Source organism: Papio anubis, chromosome 8 (genome assembly GCF_008728515.1).
Source record: "Papio anubis isolate 15944 chromosome 8, Panubis1.0, whole genome shotgun sequence".
Classification (NCBI taxonomy): domain Eukaryota; kingdom Metazoa; phylum Chordata; class Mammalia; order Primates; family Cercopithecidae; genus Papio; species Papio anubis.
Window position 1 is genome coordinate 135154616 of NC_044983.1, and position 18015 is coordinate 135172630.

At 51.0% G+C, this 18015-nt stretch overlaps 1 protein-coding gene across 5 annotated transcripts in view; it reads right to left on the reverse strand.

The window, feature by feature from the left end:
* The window catches only part of TRAPPC9 (trafficking protein particle complex 9), a 713063-nt gene that overhangs the window by 234890 nt on the left and 460158 nt on the right, over nucleotides 1-18015 (reverse strand). For all 5 annotated transcript variants that reach the window (XM_017962346.3, XM_017962349.3, XM_017962347.3 and 2 more), the window contains one exon: nucleotides 16998-17108. In XM_017962346.3, coding sequence (XP_017817835.2) covers nucleotides 16998-17108 — 111 coding nt within the window. The remainder of the gene's footprint in view (nucleotides 1-16997; nucleotides 17109-18015) is intronic.

An 18015-nucleotide genomic window follows, 5' to 3' on the forward strand; every position in this document is an offset into this window, starting at 1 on the left:
CTTGTTCTCAGCTGTTTCACCAGCACCCCTGGCAAGATGACATGCATTTAATATGAGGAGTCAATGGCAAGAATGAATGCTAAAGTCCAGATACACACACACACACACACACACACAATTTTTTTGTTGTTGTTGTTGAGACGGAGTCTCGCTCTGTCACCCAGGCTGGAGTGCAGTGAGGGCTCACTGCAATGGCCACCTCCTGGGTTCAAGCGATTCTCTTGCTTCAGCCTCTCAAGGTTGCTGGAACTACAGGCGTGCGCCATCACGCCCACCTAATTTTTTTTGTATTTTTAGTAGAGATGGGGGTTTCACCATGTTGGCCAGGCTGGTCTCGAATTCCTGACCTCAAGTCATCCGCCTGTCTTGGCTTCCTGAAGTGCTGGGATTACAGGCGTGAGCCACCATGCCCAGCCCTAGTTATATATTTTAAATTTTCAGTATAAAGAACACACCCTAATACCACACCATACCCATGCCCTCATGCCACCACCAAAGCTTCAGGGAGAATTGAGCAAAATGCATTTAAGGAAACAAATACCTTTGACTCTCTCAGCTTATAAAATGCCCGTGGCCCAACTCTGAGGAGGGGTGAGTCCCAAACTTACCCGGGAGGTGCTTCTGTACAGAACAACAATATGTGATACTTGTTTTTACCATTGATACTTGTTTTTACCAGAGTTTTCTCGCAGGAATAGACTGAAATTAAGATGATGAAAATAACTGCATTTTAGGAGGCTCTACCCAGAAGTGCAGGAAAACACAAAACACCTCTGTATCCTTGCAAATGTGCCTCTCCGGGGACGCTACGCCACAGAACCCCATTCCCTCTGACAGGCTACTTGGAAAAAGGGCACAGGGTCCCAAAAGCTCAAAGTTTTGGACTCCCCAGACCATGTACAACTCACACAAGACACAATCTGGGCCCCAGACACCACAGCCCTGGCCATGACTCAGCCCAGAGCAACACAAATCACAGATGCCGTGGCCAAAGTGTGTTTTATCTGTACCTCAACTAAGCCTCAGCATCTGAGGCTGGAGCCCGGGGGTCACAGAGAGAATGACAACTTAGACCCCAAAGAACTTCCCTAAAACATGGAGGATGCAAAATAAATACATTTTTTTTCCCATTGCCAAAATGCTTACAGATGAGGCAGATGGGGAAGAAGAAGGTCAGAGTTCCGGTTCCCCACAGCTGATACTCCACCCCAGACCCGGCCTCAGGCTCCCCTTGTCCAGGAGCTCGGCTGAAGCCCAGCAGTTCCTCTCCTCTCGCCGCTGACTCAGAAGGGACGACCGCGTTCTCGTTCCTGTCCCCAGCTACCCCAGGGACTAGGGGGAGGAGGAAGAAATGGCTTCAACAACTAGAGTGCAGGTGGAATTTAAAAGCCACCCTTTTTTTATGGCAACTGTTTCTACCATAAGAAAAAGTACGTGCCAGTTATTGTGGCCCTGCATAGATAAACATTTAGCAAGTCCTTGTCATGTGAACAGAGATGGACCCAGTGCAGACTGGCCTTTGAGGCATTGTCCAACAGGAAAGGTCTAGGATGGGGGAGCCTCGGAGGGGTCAGGTCCCGCACTGTGTCACCCCAGCGGCAGGGTGGCCATGTGCCAGAGCTCCTGGACAGTCCAGGTTTAGGCCTGCCGTCCCTGCAAGATCTGTGATCACTGCCTGCCCTTCATTCTCAAAAATCTACAGTCCTGGATGAAAATCACAGGGCTGTGGCGTCCACCCGCCTCAGCGTGTTCTCACAGTGACTGTGAGGGTCACACAAGGCAGGGCTTACCAAGTCCACCTTCCTACCAAGACCTGACCTGGACGGGGGGCAAACTGATGATGTCTGAAAAGGTTGAAATGTTACACTGCTAAGAGAAGAGGGAATAGAAAAGGGAAGAAAACTCACTGAGAAATTTCTGTGAAATTGGAAAATGACGAATGAACAAAAGTAGTTTCTGGCCTGGAGTCACTGGCGCTGACCCTGGAAGGCACGGGTGAAACCACACTGAGTGAGCGGCACCAGGGCAGAGTCAAAGGCGGTACCGAGAAAGGCTTTCCTTCCCCACATGCTTCTTGTCCAGGAATTTGCTAGTCTCCAGGAACCTCTGGGAGGCTGTGGAGGTGGCCGAGGTGAGTGCCAGGCCCCAAAACCACCCCAGGGAACTTCTCCACAGACCCACCCCTGGATGTAGAGACACGCACCAGACCCTTCAAGCCACTGCCATCCCTCTCGAGTCCCTGCAAACCTCCCCACACACCCTGTGGGCCACCTGGGAGGACGAAATGGTCTATAAGGACAAATGGCAGGTGATCAAGGGCAGAGTATCAAAGAAAGCAGTAGGAGCTTAGAGTATGGCCTGATGGCTCCATGGTCCCCCCATCCCCACCGCCCAGGCCTCCAGGCCACACTGGGTACTGGTCGGGGAGAGGCGGTGAGGAAGGGAGTTTGAGATTACTCAGACTCAGGCTTCTCTCCTGGGCCTGCCATGGTTGAAAGATGGATGGGGAATCGGAGATAATAAGAGGCTGAATTCACAGCTCACCCAGCAGGCTCATGTATCGGTACTCAGGAGAAAACTGTGCGCTTCTACGAGAACAAGTTACAGACAACACAACAGAAAATGGAAAGCTAGTAGAATCTCAGAGCGTGGATGTATAGTCTCCCAGCAAGGGCAGGAATTCCGGGGATGAGCCTCCGCCACGTGACGGGTTCTTCCTGAGCTAACCCAACATCTCCCCGTTCCAGCAGCTGCAGCTTTGGCAGAGAAGACCCCACCCCTGATTCCGTTAAGTGCCCACCACGAAAACATCCACATGACCGCATTACAACCCCCTGGCAACCTGGACGGGTAGTTACGACAGTCCTGATTGTGCAGATATGGAAACTAAAACTCACAGAGGTTAAGAAAATGAAGTTACTCAACCCAGGTTGGCTTGAGGTCAAGGTTTTTTCCATGACATTCAGCCAGCTGGGGCCAGGGCCCTGGGCCCCCTAAAGCATCACCGTAGAACAGGGAGGTGAGGCACATCTCAGGCTGCCCACTGTGCTGGCCCTGCTGCGTTTGCGCTGTTCATGCTCCTTCTCAGCTCCTACAATGCTCCATGTTACAGACGTGGACATGAGGCTCACAGAAGGCCAGCTCATGTGGAGGCTGGGCCCAGGTTTCCACGGTCTTCCACTCTGCCAGGCAGCCTCCAGCTGCCTCTCCCTCTCCGCCCAGTTTCCCAAGGGCTGTAGCTCTGCTGAGGGCACCTCCCACAGGCCATCCCTGGGGCTGCCTGCTCTCCTTCCCATCAGCAGACCTAGATCAGCCGCACCCGATTCAAAGGGCTCCCCCATCACTGCATCCCCTGTCAGAATCAGAGCCCATCCTTGTCTCCAGACTGCCTCTCCAGCTCACTCTCCACGCCCTCAAAGCACCACCAAGAAGGGAGAGCGGTGATTCCAAGTGGACCTAGGACCAAGGTCTGGCAACTTTCACTAGAGGCCAATGAAAACAAGGACTGCCCTAGACGAGACTTCCCACCAAACTGCATGTGAATGAGGCTCCAGACACAAGCACGGCTTCTGGGCAGCGCCTGAGACCATGGCCACCGTGCAGTCCGGTGCTCCAGACACAAGCATGGCCTCTGGGCAGCACCTGAGACCATGGCCACCACGTGGTCCGGCGCTGCAGACACAAGCACGGCCTCTGGGCAGCACCTGAGACCGTGGCCACCGCGTGGTCTGGTGCTCCAGACACAAGCACGGCTTCTGGGCAGCACCTGAGACAGTGGCGACTGCGTGGTCCGCCGGGATCGCTGGCCTCCGCATTTCTCTAGCACACAGGTTCTGTGACTTCCCTGAACGGCAGAGCACCTGGAGGGCCTCTTAAACTACAGATCACTGGGCCCTGCCCCACAGTAAGTCTGGCGTGGGTCTGAGAATTTGCATTTCTAGCAAGTTCCCAGGTGATGGTGCTGCTGCTGGCCTGGGTCCACACTTTGAGAACACGGCTCTGACAGGAGGCTTTGAAGCCAGCAGTGAAGTGGTCATTTACGCTACAGGTGAAAACAGAGAAACCCCAAAAGACAAAGATCAAGGCAAAGGCATCCTCTTCAAAAACCTACAAATCCCTCATTAAAAAATATAAAGATCCATTTCCCTCAACCTGGTAGCCAAGGTCCTCTAGGATTTGGCCCAGCCAAGTTGGCCCCTCACCACCCCTACACTCCTACATTAGTACCAAGCATCAGAGCCCAGGCCATGGGTCACCATCTCCCTCCCATCTTCACCCCACTCAAGCTGCTCAGGCTCTGCCAACGCCCCTCCTCTCCTCATGTCACCTATCACCCATCCACTGGCATCCCCATCAGCTGTTCTCTCTTCTAATAAGTGCCTTCAGAAAATAACCCTCACGTTTATGGTCAACTGATTTCAGACAAAGGTACTAAAGCCATCCAATGGAGAAAGGACAGTCTTTTTTAACACCCCATGCTGGAACAACTGGATATCCATGTGCAACACAAAAAAAGCTTTTACCTCACACCCGACCCAAAAATAATTAGCTCAAAAGGATTATGGACATATATGTAAGATTTAAAACTATACAACTTCTAAAAACAACATAGGAGAAACTATCTGTGACCACGGATTATGCAGAGGTTTATGACATCAAAGGTACATCCTATTTTTAAAAATTGATAAATTGTACTTTATCAGCACTTACAACTTCTCTCACCACTAAGAAAAAGACAAATCACAGATCTGGGAAAAGTATCTCCAAACCAGGCATTTGGCAAAGGGCTTGCAACCACAATGCACAGGGAACTCTGACTCAATCATAAGGCGGCTACGAACCTGGTTTTAAAAAGGGTGCTAAAGGCTCAGGCACCTCACCACATGGGATCTGCGCACGGCTTGTAAGCAGCTAAGAAAATGCTCCCATCAGCCCTCAGGGAGGTAAATGAAAACCACGGGGAGAAGCCACAGGCCAAGACGTACAGGAAGCAGCCTTACGGAGGCCTGCAGGGAGGACTTAGCTGCATTTCCAGTGCTCTTCATCCTCTGCGGGGATACTGGCGCCAGAGTCACTCATTCACAGGCCCCTGGAAGGCAGGATGATGCCCGTTCACTTCTGCTTCTCTGAGAGGAGCAGTGTGAGGGAGCTGTTGGGAGGAGATATAGGGTCCCCAAGACAAACTGGTGAGCTGCCAGAAGTCTCTGGAAGTTTCCAATCCTTCTGGGCCCCGGGACCAGGGCCAATGCTGCCCCATTTTCTCTCCCCAGGCAGCTACTGGGTCTGGATTATCTGATGAGTAAGACAATTCTGGCCTGAAAACATACAGGAAATGTCTTCACATCTTCACCTGATCACTTCCAAACCTCAGGCAGTAAAGCTCTTCCGTATTTCGTTTCAAGCCATGAAGGAGAAGAGTGAAGGCTTTCCTGGGGATGAGAGGGCTTGAATGTGCCAGGAACAGGTGTAACGGTCCGTGCCAGACAGGGCTGGGTAAGAGAACACCATCAAATGAAACGGCTCCATCACAGAACTCATAAACACTCAGTACCTGCCGATGGAGATTCACAACAGTATCCATGAAGTATCTTCAAAAAACAATGCTGAATACGATCAAGCCTCGCTCCTCCTCATTCATTCATTCATTCATTCATTCATTTTTGGATAGAGTCTTACTCTGTCGCCCAGGCTGGAGTGCAGTGGCGTGATCTCTGCTCACTGTAGCCTCTGCCTCCCGGGTTCAAGCAATTCCCCTGCCTCAGCCTCCCAAATAGCTGAGATTACAGGTGTGCGCCACCACGCCCGGCTAATTTTGTATCTTTAGTAGAAACGGGGTTTCACCATGTTGGCTAGGCTGGTCTCGAACTCCTGACCTTAGGTTATCCACCTGCCTCGGTCTCCCAAAGTGCTAGGATTATGGGCGTGAGTCACCGCACCCAGCCTCCTACTCCTAATTTAATGAGGAATAAAAAAAGAGAAAGAAGACCAAAAACAAGATTTGTTTCGTTTTGTATTTTTAGTAGAGATGGGGTTTCACCTTGTTGGCCAGGCTGGTCTTGAACTCCTGGCTTCAAGGGATCCTCCCACCTTGGCCTCCCAAAGTGCTGGGATGACAGGTGTGAGCCACGACACCTGGCTGAAGAACAAGTTTAAAATGATTACAGGCACACAACAGGCAGAACCCCCCACTGTGGTGCCTTGTTAATAAAATGCAAAATGTCCAAGAGTAAAAGAGGTGAACAGTCAACCTGCACATTAAACATGGATGGAGACATAGCCATTTCTTGAATTCTGATGCAAACCAATGTTAGGAAATAGGTCACTGAGACAACTGGAAATTTAAACACCGGCTGGGTACTTGTCGATAATGAGGAATTGTTTATTGTTAATTTTAAAGCATAATAAAGTACTGTGATATTCAAAAGAGTTACAGCATTAAATATGAAAATGTTTACAGATGAAATAATATGACTTATTGGATTTGCTTCAAAATATTAGAGGAAATGGGGAAACAGGCGGGGATAACAGACGAGGACAATCCACCAAGAACTGCTGCTTGTTGGAGGCGGGCCACAAGCATGTGGGGTCACTCTCTGAAGATGGCGCCTTCTGTGTGTGTGTGAAATCTCCATAATAAAGTCGTGAAGTGAAAGAACGCACGGCGATGGCTGTGTCTGTGCCAGGCTATGCTCTGCAATGCCCTTTCACTCAGGCACCTTCACGGAAGTTGCCCAGGCCTGAGGCCAGTGTGGCTGGGATTCTCACTCCGCACTGGACAGATGAGAGGTTGAAGGCAGGCCGAGGTTTCAGAGAACCAGTGGAGCTGGGATCGCAATGCATCTCTGCTCTGTCCAAGCACTCTGGTTTTTTCCCACAGATAACCTGAGTCGCTTTCTTAATAGAGGGGCGGAGACTGGGGCGAGATGTGTCTGTGGGGCTCAGCGGCCGGGCTCCCATCCCCAGGAGGGGAGTGAAGAATTCTCACCCGCAGACCAACTGGGGCGCCGTGGTTGAGGGCAGGCTGGGTGTGGAGGTGTGAGGGTCAGGTCTGACAGGAATGCAAGCACCACAGAGAATTACCTGATACCAAGGTGTTAGGACTTGGTATCTCTTCCTGGTGACCTGAAGGTTGACACCACCCTGTCCCTCTGAAAAAACTTCCTGCTGGGCCAGGCTTGGCTTAAGAACTGGGTAGCGGGTGAGAACCTGGGAATGAAGGCTCCAGCGGGACCACCTGGCCCAGGAAGGAGGGGGCACTGGCCGGATGCTGCCAAGGAGCTTCCAACTCACCCGCCCACTCACCAGCCAAAAGTCCGTAGCCCAGCACATGCCGGATGGAGGACCAAGGTGGTGGGAAGGTTGGACATGAACGGACACGGGTGCTGCTCTCAGACAGCTCCACCCTGGTGTCATGGCTCCTGCGCTCGGGTGCACAGTCGGCACCAGAGCAGATTAAATATCCCAATGCCCAGGCTGCCCCCAGCCAGTCCAGTCGGGATGCTGGCGGGTGAGGGGAGGGGCAGGCACCCCTCTTTAGTAAAGACCCCCTGGTGAGGACAATACACAGCAAAGTCTACGAACCTCTAGTCCAGCAAGAGGGAGAATCTGACGTGGAAAACAACAAAACCCATCCAAGAGACCCACAGCGTCGGGGAGGGCAGGACAGCGCCCCTCACAGCAAGGCCGGGGGACCGAGAGACCCACAGCGTCGTGGAGGGCAGGACGGCACCCCTCACAGCAAGGCCGGGGGACCGAGAGACCCACAGCGTCGTGGAGGGCAGGACGGCACCCCTCACAGCAAGGCCGGGGGACCGAGAGACCCACGGCGTCGGGGAGGGCAGGACAGCGCCCCTCACAGCAAGGCCGGGGGACCGGAGACCCAGAGTCGGGGAGGGCAGGACAGCACCCCTCACAGCAAAGCTGGGGAACTGAGAGACCCACAGCTTCGGGGAAGGCAGGACAGCGCCCCTCACAGCAAGGCCAGGGGACCGAGAGACCGATGGCATCCAGAGGGCAGGACAGCGCCCCTCATAGCACGGCCAGGGGGACCCAGGACAGAGCTGACTTGAAGTGGGGCTTGAGGGAAAGAAGAGCTGTGGCCGATGTGCAAGTGGCGCACGCTGACTCCTCTCTGCCAGCCTGGGGTATGGGGATGAGACACCGCAGACCACATTCCCGCTGTGCCCGTGGGTGCTGGCAGGAAGCCTCAGGACCACAGAGGGAAGAAGCAATCTGCTCTCTCCCCGGGCCTCCCCTTGCCCCTCGAGTGCTTTCTGTCTACAATTCCTGCAGGTGCCCCCCAGTGACATCGCACCTCACTTCCAAGACCCCAGGTGCCCCCTTCTCAAAGGGCTCTGGCAGCTCCATGCCCCCTGAAACTTCTCTAACGAGATGCCAACCCCAAGGGACCACACTCCTCCCTGCAGCCGCCCCATAACTGGCACACCTCAGTGTCGTCCTCTGCCTGCCCGGGGCCCAGCTACCAACATCACACCTCGGACACAGTTCTCCATAGCGAATCTTCTCTGTTCAGTGACCGGGTGGCTCCTCACTCCTGACCAATGCCGGGAGAACTTTCTCTGCCTCCACTCTCAGTGCCAGTGAGAATCCAGGCAAATGGGGCCTCAAATAACAACCAACTACTTGAGCAGAAATTGGGTCCAGTTACCTCCACAAGAAGGAAACACAAACCCCGGAATGCCTGTCCTGCACACGAGCCGTGACGCACTCCGGCCGTGCAATCTGGAGGGGGACAGCTTTGAAATTACCACTGTAACAAAGGGGCACCAGGAGGTAACAGCACCATCACCAACGGCTGGGCACCAGTCATGCATCAGGCATGGCCTCTAACGCTGCTCTTTAGATCAACCTGCTGGGCATGGATTCCATTCCTACTTTACGAAGAGCACTTGGTGCACAATAAGGCCCTGCCCAGGCCAGCGAAGCCAGCTCGGGACAGAGTTGAGGCTGCGGAGGGCTCCGCGTGGCTCCAGCCTGTGCATGTTCATCTCTGCCCAGCAAGTGGACAGCTGGGAACAGGTCTGCAGACAGGGTGGGCGTGGGAGGAGCCACACGCCCCCGATCTCCCACGCACTAGGAAAGGCTCCAGACATGTCCCCACCACAGAAGCCACCCACAGACAAAAGAGACAAAGACCCAGAAGGAAAACCTCCTGTCGAAGGTTTGTTTCTGAGGAACAAGGAGGTGCGTGGTGTGTGGAAAGCCAATCAAGTCATCTTATTTTTCTTTTCTCACAAAAAGAGAAGAATTTCTCTTGTCATCTGAGTCAGCAAACCACTGCATCTTCCCCAGTATTGAATTTCTCGAATCAAATTGCTTCTCCAGGCTGAATGCGAACGTTCCTTCCCTCTGCCTATTAATCACTGGGAGGCCCCTATTGATCCCAGAGCCATCTGGGTTTGTATCGGGAAAACTGTAAAAACTGCTCATTAGTGGAGCCAGTGGGGGTTGCAGAGACGGCTCTGGCCAGGGGCTCCAGAGCCCGGGCTCCAGCAGGCGTCTGCCACGGGCTCCCTAACGGACCTCGGGCCTCCATCTCCTCACATCAGCTGAAGGGATGAGGGCACATCAGGATGCTTTCTCCTTGTTTCTAGAAATTACGTTTCTGAGGGACTCTCCTCATTTCCTTTCAGTCTGAAAAACAAAGTACAAAGAAAATCCACACAAAAACTCATCTGTAACTCAGACTGCAGAAGGAACACAGAGGGATGAGCAATGCCAACACCGTATAAATAAGCTTCAATAACAACCTGCAAGAAGACTGGGCTCCACACGATTAAGCATCACTTTGATGATTCACAAGGTTCTCTGGAATGTTTGAAGGAATTCAACAAGAAACAAAAAGTTAGAGACAGGCTAGAGGAGGAGCCAGATACTTGAGTTGGGGGCTGCTCTGGGCTGGGATAAACAGGAATGTGCAGCCCCCACGTAACCCCCAGGAGATGGGGTTGTTCAGAAACCACCTCCTCAAAGCATCCTCGAGGAGTTCTGGAGCCCCCAGGTTGGCCATTGCCTGTGGAGCTCTTCCCTGCCCCTCTCGCAGCAAAGCCATGCCACGATCCACATGGGTGCTCTAGCAAGACACAGCCAGAGCTGGCCGCTCAGATCCTCCTGGCGGTCAATCTCCCCAGCAGCCACAGCGTGTGGGTGCTTCGGTGCCAGGTCCGCGGCACCCTCTAAATGCAGTGTCCCTGCAGCGCGGGACGGGGAGCAGAGCCGGGCATCTCAAAGCATGTAATGAGATAACATCTATTACCATACATTATAAAGAGGTTTATGCATACATGAGGGTTGTCATGAAATTTAATTTCAACGGTTTGATAATTAAGCAAAAAAACCCACAATAATTATCATATCTTAATTTCCAGTAAATGTGCTGGGCTGCCAACACTGTATTTTCCTAGGACAGCTCATGTGGTTTCACTAAGGAGAGACATCCACTGTTTCCAGTTGTGCATGAAAACTGGACGAGGAGGGAAAGCCGATTCTGGGGACGCAGCCCAAGGAACCGTGGGCAACTCCTGCAGAAAGGCGGGCAGTGGAGAACAGGTGGCTGGTGTGCAGCAGCCCAGTTCCAGCTCCAGCTGACTGCATGCCCCTGGTGGGTCTCGACCTCTTTTACTCATAGGGAAAAATGAGTGCAAAGCCCACTCCCTGTAGAACTGCCTATGAAAGCGGCATCTTTTCCAACACTGCCCCGGGGTAGAAATGTAAGTCAATACAGATCAGCTGCTCGACTGGGAACAGGGCTCTGAATGTCATGACTAACGGCAGGGGCCCAGGAAACAGAATCACCAGGCACCAAGCATCACAAATCACATCTGGCAAACGCAAGGTTAACTAATGGTCCTTAATTACAGAACTGATGCATCGCACATGACACAGAAACGCACAAGCTCAGGGATGAGTCGCTAATTTCCAAAGGACCTTTTAAAGGAGAGATTAGGAAGGTGGAAAAGTACTTTCTATATCCAATCGCTTCAATATTCCATTGTAAAGTATGAGATTAACAAGATCTCGCTATGAAATATGATAAGAGTGGCACTGCTAATTTCTAAAAACTCTAATATTCACAGTCTATGAACACCTCTTTCTTGCTTACCACCCCACCACATCCACCTCCACCATGCTGCTCCCCCTGCCTGCACCGCTCTCCCTGGCACACTGGCCCTGGCCACCTCCTGCTCACTCGTCACGTCGTGCTGTAAATGAATGTTGATGCCCCACAAAATCTACATGCTGAACTCCTACCCTCCACGGTGATTACACTAAAGGGCAGGGCTTCCGGGAGGTGATCAGCTCATGAAGATGGAGTCCACGTGATTAGGATCAGCGTTCTTCTAAAGGAAGTGTGAGACAACCCCTTTGCCCCTCCCACCATGTGAGGACACAGTGAGAAGTCTCCGTCTATGAAGCAGGAAATGGGCCCTCACCGCCCACAGAATCTGCCCAGCATCTTGATCTTGAACCTGCAGTCTCCAGAACCATGAGAAATAATTTTCAGTTGTTTATAAGCCACCCAGTCTATGGTATTTTGTTACAGCAGCTCGGCATTTCCATATTCTCATCACCTCCTCCAGGAAGCCCACCTAGCCACCTTCCTTGGACCCCCAGTCTGGGTTGGGTGCCTTCCTACGTGCTTTGCACTCTCCTCACACTGTGTAACAATTGCCTGTTTGTGTGCTTTTCTTCCACACCTAAATATAGGTGTAGTGAAAACACAAGCAGCACCACACGTACTCAGCAGCTTCACTCCCAGAGGGCCTGGCACCTGGGAGATACATAGGAAATACTTAGTGAATTAACAAATGAACACCCTGGACATCAAAGGCCCAGTTTGCATCTCCACCTCACCCTTTCTTCAGCTGGGTGAAGCTGGACTTTACAATCCTGAACCCAACTTAACAAAGGCTACACAGAGCAGAATGTGGGAAATGAACAGAATTTTGTCCCTGCCCCGGCCTCTCTCACACCATCCCAAGCTTGGCTCCAGCATCATCCCCCCTTGGTGTGTGGAGCAACAGGGCAGAGCTGGATGTCAGACAGACGGGCTTCCACAAAGTGGCTTTGATCAGCCACTCAGTCTGCTTATCTATAAAATGAGGACACTGTTCCCACATGAGAATATTATGAGGACTGAATGTGACTTCATATGGGAAGTGCTCGGTAAATACTATTTCCATCCTCTCTTCCCCCAGGAAGCATGTTGCTCCTCCTCGTGCTGTTGGGGACACATTTCTATCCATAGCTCTTGCACTGGGTGAGATGAGATCACCCCTTCCTACTAGGAGGGAGGAGAGGCAGCGGCACCACAATTATCTAACTGGGGTTGGTCTCTCTCTTAGATTGCAGGCCACCTTTGAATGCCAGTTCTGCAAACGGCAGCATCAAAGCCATGTTAATTCCAGGAATCTGGCTCTTCCTTTAAGAGGAGGCTGTGCTATCTGCAGAGGAAAGTGCTGTGCACCTGCCTCCCTCAGGTAGCAGTGAGAGCACTGCTTGCCGCTCCCGCTGACAGAGATTAAGCTGGAGTCTCAGCCCCACTACTGCCCGCACCTCCAGGCAGAGTCCACGCCCTCCCCACTCCAGAGGGCAAAACACAGGCAGAGGAAGCTTCTTTAGGTTTAGCACAGCCTGGGGGGTGGCAGGGGTGCCTCCTCGTAGGGGAAGGGAAGAGCCAGGAGAGGGGTTTAGCACAGGACTCTGGGAAGGAACTGGGTACTCAAGAGACAAAGCCTGGATGGACAGAGACCAGGTCTGAGGTCTGTAAGGTGCTGCCCGGCGTTGCGAAGTAAGGTACAACCATTTCCCTTCCTCCACCTGCACTGCTCTGCACAACCCCTCCACGGAGGCTGAGTGTGTATCTGACCCCCAGGAGGCTGGTGAGGCACTGAGAGAGGTTTGGGAAAGGGAGGGGAAGGGAATCATGCATTCTAGGGCTCAGGGCTCAAGCCTTCCAAACAGGCACTCAGGGCATTGTCACATGAATTCATGGGTGTCTACAGCAGTGGGCACAGCGGGGTGGGGGGCACCTAAGATGACTCCCTAGACAAATGTAACCTCACGGCCTCTAGTTCACCCGCCGCTCCCACCCAGCCCGGGACAGCAAGATGCCCTTTGTCAGGCAGCAAAAGGCAGCTGCTCTGGCTGGGTTAGACACTTGTCCCAGTGCGTTGCCACTCCCCAGCGAGAAGGGGCCCTTATTTATTCTCCTTGGCACGCCTAAAGCCTGATGCGGGGCTTACCACACAGCAAATTCCTGAAGTATCAATATTTATTGAATGAATATTTTATGAATAAATAAAAGAATAAGCGAGTTAGAAGCATTCAGAAATGAGAATTTAAGCAAAAACTTAATAACAAAAAAGCCTGAAGCACAAGACTAAATTGTGATTATTTGCAGCTGGGACTGTTAATGTCATCAGCCTCGCATTGCCAAGAATGAGTCAAGCTTACTATACAGGACAAGCTTAGCAATTTATAATTTCTTTAAAGTGTTTTATACTAGTGTCATCACAAGACCAGATTTATGTTCTCTGGGATCTTGGACTACATCAAGGCATTTAGACAAGAAAGAGTAGTCCGAGGGCCGACAGTTCTCTATGCAGCAGCACTGGACCCAGCACTGCCAAAGGCGTAGACCCCAGGGGATGCGTCGGTGCTCCCTGAAGGCACCTGTCCCCATCCTTAGGAACCTGAGGTGCCGCAGCATCCAGCCACAGCCCTCACAGCTCATACACACAGAAGCGTACACCAGCCCCACGCGTGTTCCCACACCCAAGTGACAAGTCCTGTCCAAGGGATCTTGGGAAGGAGGGTTCTATGGCACCTCTCAAAGGCAGGCCATAAATGCCCCCCAAGCCATTGAATCTCTAGCTTCCAGCAGCTCAAGCAGGACCTGCTACAAGGTTGCAGGGCCTGGCTTGACATTCATGCATGTCATTAACAATAATCACATTAAATATGAATACCCTGGAAGCCACCTCACAGTGAGTGCATTAGCATGGAAATGAATAAAGTGGCATATTTACACAATGAAATATTAATAGCAGTTCAAATGAAAGAACCAGATTTATATTTAGCTCCAAAGAATAATGCTGATTTTTAAAGTTTTAAAAGGACATATATGATATGGAACCACTTATGTCATTAAAAAAAAAAAAACTCTCGGCCAGGCCCAGTGGTTCTTGCCTATAATTCCAGCACTTTGGGAGGCTGAGGCAGGCAGATCACAAGGTCAGGAGTTCAAGACCAGCCTGATCAACATGGTGAAACCCCATCTCTACTAAAAATACAAAAATTAGCTGGGTGTTGTGGCAGGCGCCTGTAATCCCAGCTACTCAGGAGGCTGAGGCAGGAGAATCAATTGAACCCAGGAAGTGGAGGTTGCAATGAGCCGAGATTGTGCCACTGCACTCCCGCCTGGGTGACAGAGCGAGATTCCGTATCAAAAACAAAACAAAACAAAAAAACTCTCAAAATAATGTTTGGTTGGAGATATATGTATGTGCAATAAAGTAGTAAAACATAGATGTGCAATGACACCATCACCTCTAAGAAAGAAATTACCCTGAAGAGGAAGGAAAGAGAAAAGAAGATAGGATGAGGTGGGCAGAAGAGAAGACTTTAGCTATTTTTACTTTTATTTTTCCCAATACTTTCTTCTAAAAAATTTCAAATATAAGGTGAAAAAAATTTACACTGAATACCCCATATGCCCATTAAGAGACGCTACTGTTAACATTATACTATATTTGTGTTAGCACCTAATGTATTCATCTGCCCATCTATTAATCTGTCAGATATTTTATACAACTCAAAGACTACTGCAGACATCATGCCCGGACCTCAAACCCTCCGGCGTGCATATCATTAACAGAGCCCCACACTGCTTTAGTTTTTCCTTCTGATACAAAGCTGATACATCAGGAAATGTACAAATCTCAAGTGATTATTTGCTGAGTTTTAACAAATAAATACATGTGTGTGACCCAAAACCCGATTGATCTATACAACATGACCGTCACCAGAAAACTACCCTTATGCCCTTTCCCGATCAAACCCCGTTCCAGTCTCTCCAGAGGGAACCAACGTTCTGACTTTTTCCATCATAAACTGGTTCTGCTTGTTCTACAGGTTGGTGTAAAAGTAATGGCTGTTTTCACCATTAAAAATAATGGCAAACGCCGCAATTACTTTTGCAGCAACCTCCAGCATTTCATATCAATGGGATCTCATGGCATATGCACTTTGGGTAAGGCTCCTTTCACCCAGCATCCTGTTCCTGAGAGTTGCCTGTGCTGTTCTGTGTATGAGTAATTCATTCGTTTTTGTTGCAGAGTACCATTCCGTTTGTAAGAAAACACCACCATTTGTTTGTCCGTTCTCCTGTAACGGACACCTGGCCTCTGTTTTCTGGCTAGGAACACTGTTGTATAGGTCTTCTTGTGACCACATGTTTTATATTATCCTTAAATAAATAACTAGGGTTGAAATAGCTGGGCAAAGGGTAAGTGTATGTTTAATTTTATAGGATAGACCCAGACCTTTTTCCAAAGCAGCTGCACTATTTTATATCGCCACCCACAAGGCATGAGAGTTCCAGTTGCTTCACACCCTCACCAACATTTGGTGCTGTCTTTAACCATCCTGATGAGTGTGTCATGCTGTCTCATCGTGGTTTGGACTTATATTCCACCACTGATTGATAATGTTAACATTGCCATTTAAAAAAACATTTTATTTCCTTAAAACAAATGAAAGAGGCAGAGAGAGAGAGAGAGAGAGAGAGAGAGAAAGATCTGGGGCAAAAAAAAAAAAAAAGCAAAATCTAGGATGTGGGTATGTCAAGTTCAAAGTTATTTTCTGTATGTTTGAAGTCTTTAGCAATTAAAAATAAAAATATTATTCCATCTGCAATTCCATCTGTAAGTGGATGTCCCTAGAACCCAAGCTGGGCTCGGAGGCACAGCTTCTTAGTATGGAGGGAGGCTGAGTGGGGAGCAGGTCAGGGGCCCATGGAGGGGCTCCACCATGGAAGGACCGCATCACCCCAGAGTCACTGAGCTCCACCAGCCTCCAGACATGCCCTGGTGGCCCTGGCTTCGCTCCTGACCAGCTCTCACTTCTGCATCAGCCTTCACTCACCTCTGCTGGGCCAGGGGTCTCCTGAGGCTGACCCTGGCCAGCGTTTGGTAGTGCCACCTCTCTTTGCCCTCCAGAGACTGGGTTTGAGTGACTGTGCTCCCCTCCTGAAGGTCTGAGCCTGGCCTTTCTGTAGCATTAATTCCTCAAAGGAATTCCTATGGATGCTGACATGCAGTTCCCAAACTGATGCCAAATATTTCCAGATACCATCTTTTATTATTATTTTTTTTTTGAGACAGAGTCTCGCTCTGTTGCCCAGGCTGGAGTGCAGTGGTACGATCAATCTCGGCTAACTGCAACCTCCGCCTCCCGGGTTCAAGTGATTCTCCTGCCTCAGCCTCCCGAGTAGCTGAGATTACAGGCATATGCCACCACACCTGGATAGTTTTTGTATTTTTAGGAGAGATGGGGTTTCACCATGTTGGCGATGCTGGTCTCAAACTCCTGATCTCAGGTGGTCCACCTGCCTTGGCCTCCGAAAGTGCTAGGATTACAGGCGTGAGCCACCACACCCCACCCAGATACCACTTTCTTAAGAATTTAACAGCGAAGATGCCCAGATGCTGCCGGGTCCTCAAATGCGGGCTCCGAAAGCACATGTTGTTACTTCCTCGGACGCCACCCGGCTTTACCGACTTTGCACTTAGCTCTAATTTAAAACCACTCCAGATTCTCCCACCAAACTTGAATAACCACTACGATATCTCTGAAAGGGAGACAAACTGCCCGTCCTCTCAGGACCTGGAGTGGATTAGCTCCACACCCTCCCAAGCAGGGTGGTGAAGGCAGAGGGCGGCCTGCGGCGGCGCAAGGGGCCATGGAGCACTTACCGCTGGCACTCGCCGGCATGCAGGATGAGCGCCTCGCTACTCCTGGTGCTGATGGTCAGCTCATGCTCGGTGGAGTTGAAGACATCCAGGAGCAGGTGACACTGCCGGGTACTGCGATCAAGACAAAAGAAAGTTCAGAATCTTCTGACAGCCAAAGAGGAATAACTTTTCCTATTTCTCCTCTCCAAAGATTTCCCGCAACTTAAGAGGGGCAAAGTATATCAAAATGCCAAGTGCTCCTGGGCTCAGAGGATTACGGAGACTGGTTCTGAACACGAGTGTGAACTCTAAGGAGTGGGTGTTGGCATCAGGTTCTCCTTGGGCCCGGGGTCCTGGGGACATGTGCTCACAGCCCAGCCATGCTTTTTACCAACCAAGTGGCCTTGGGAAGGTAACCTGAATTCTCCACACCTCGACATACACTGACGACTGGAACACCTGACTCTAAAGTCTGGTCATCTGCGTCATATGCCTGCGGACAAACGCAGGCATACAGTGCCATTCAAGGGTGCTGTGTCCAAGTCAGCATCCTCAGTTACCAGGTTCCACGCTGGACCCCGAAGTGTGGCGACGCGTGTCCTGCTTGTGTGTGTGTGCACACCCAGTGTGAGCTTCTCCCATGCGGGCACCTCTAGAACTGGGGCAGACACTGGGGGGTTATTCACCACCCTCTGAAGCCTCTACTCCTTTGTTTCCTCTCTTCTAGAGGTGACAAGTAAAATGCTCAAGTTCCCACTGTTCCTTGCAGGGACTGGTCCATGTGGTGAAGTTCTAGCCAGTAAGGCACAGGCCCCTAGAGACTTTCCTTCCCAAATACAAACACCATGTCCTGGGAGAAGGCTTTTACCCTTCCGCCTTCCTCATTCCCCTTCCTTCCTCCCTAGAAGCAAGCAGGATGCCCAGAAGCTCAGTAACCATCAGGGACACTGAGGACAAAAACCACAGGCTGTGGCTGGCAGAGCAGGGTCAGGGGTGCTTGAGAGCCACATCCTTGAGTGGTCGTGGCAGCCCTGCACTG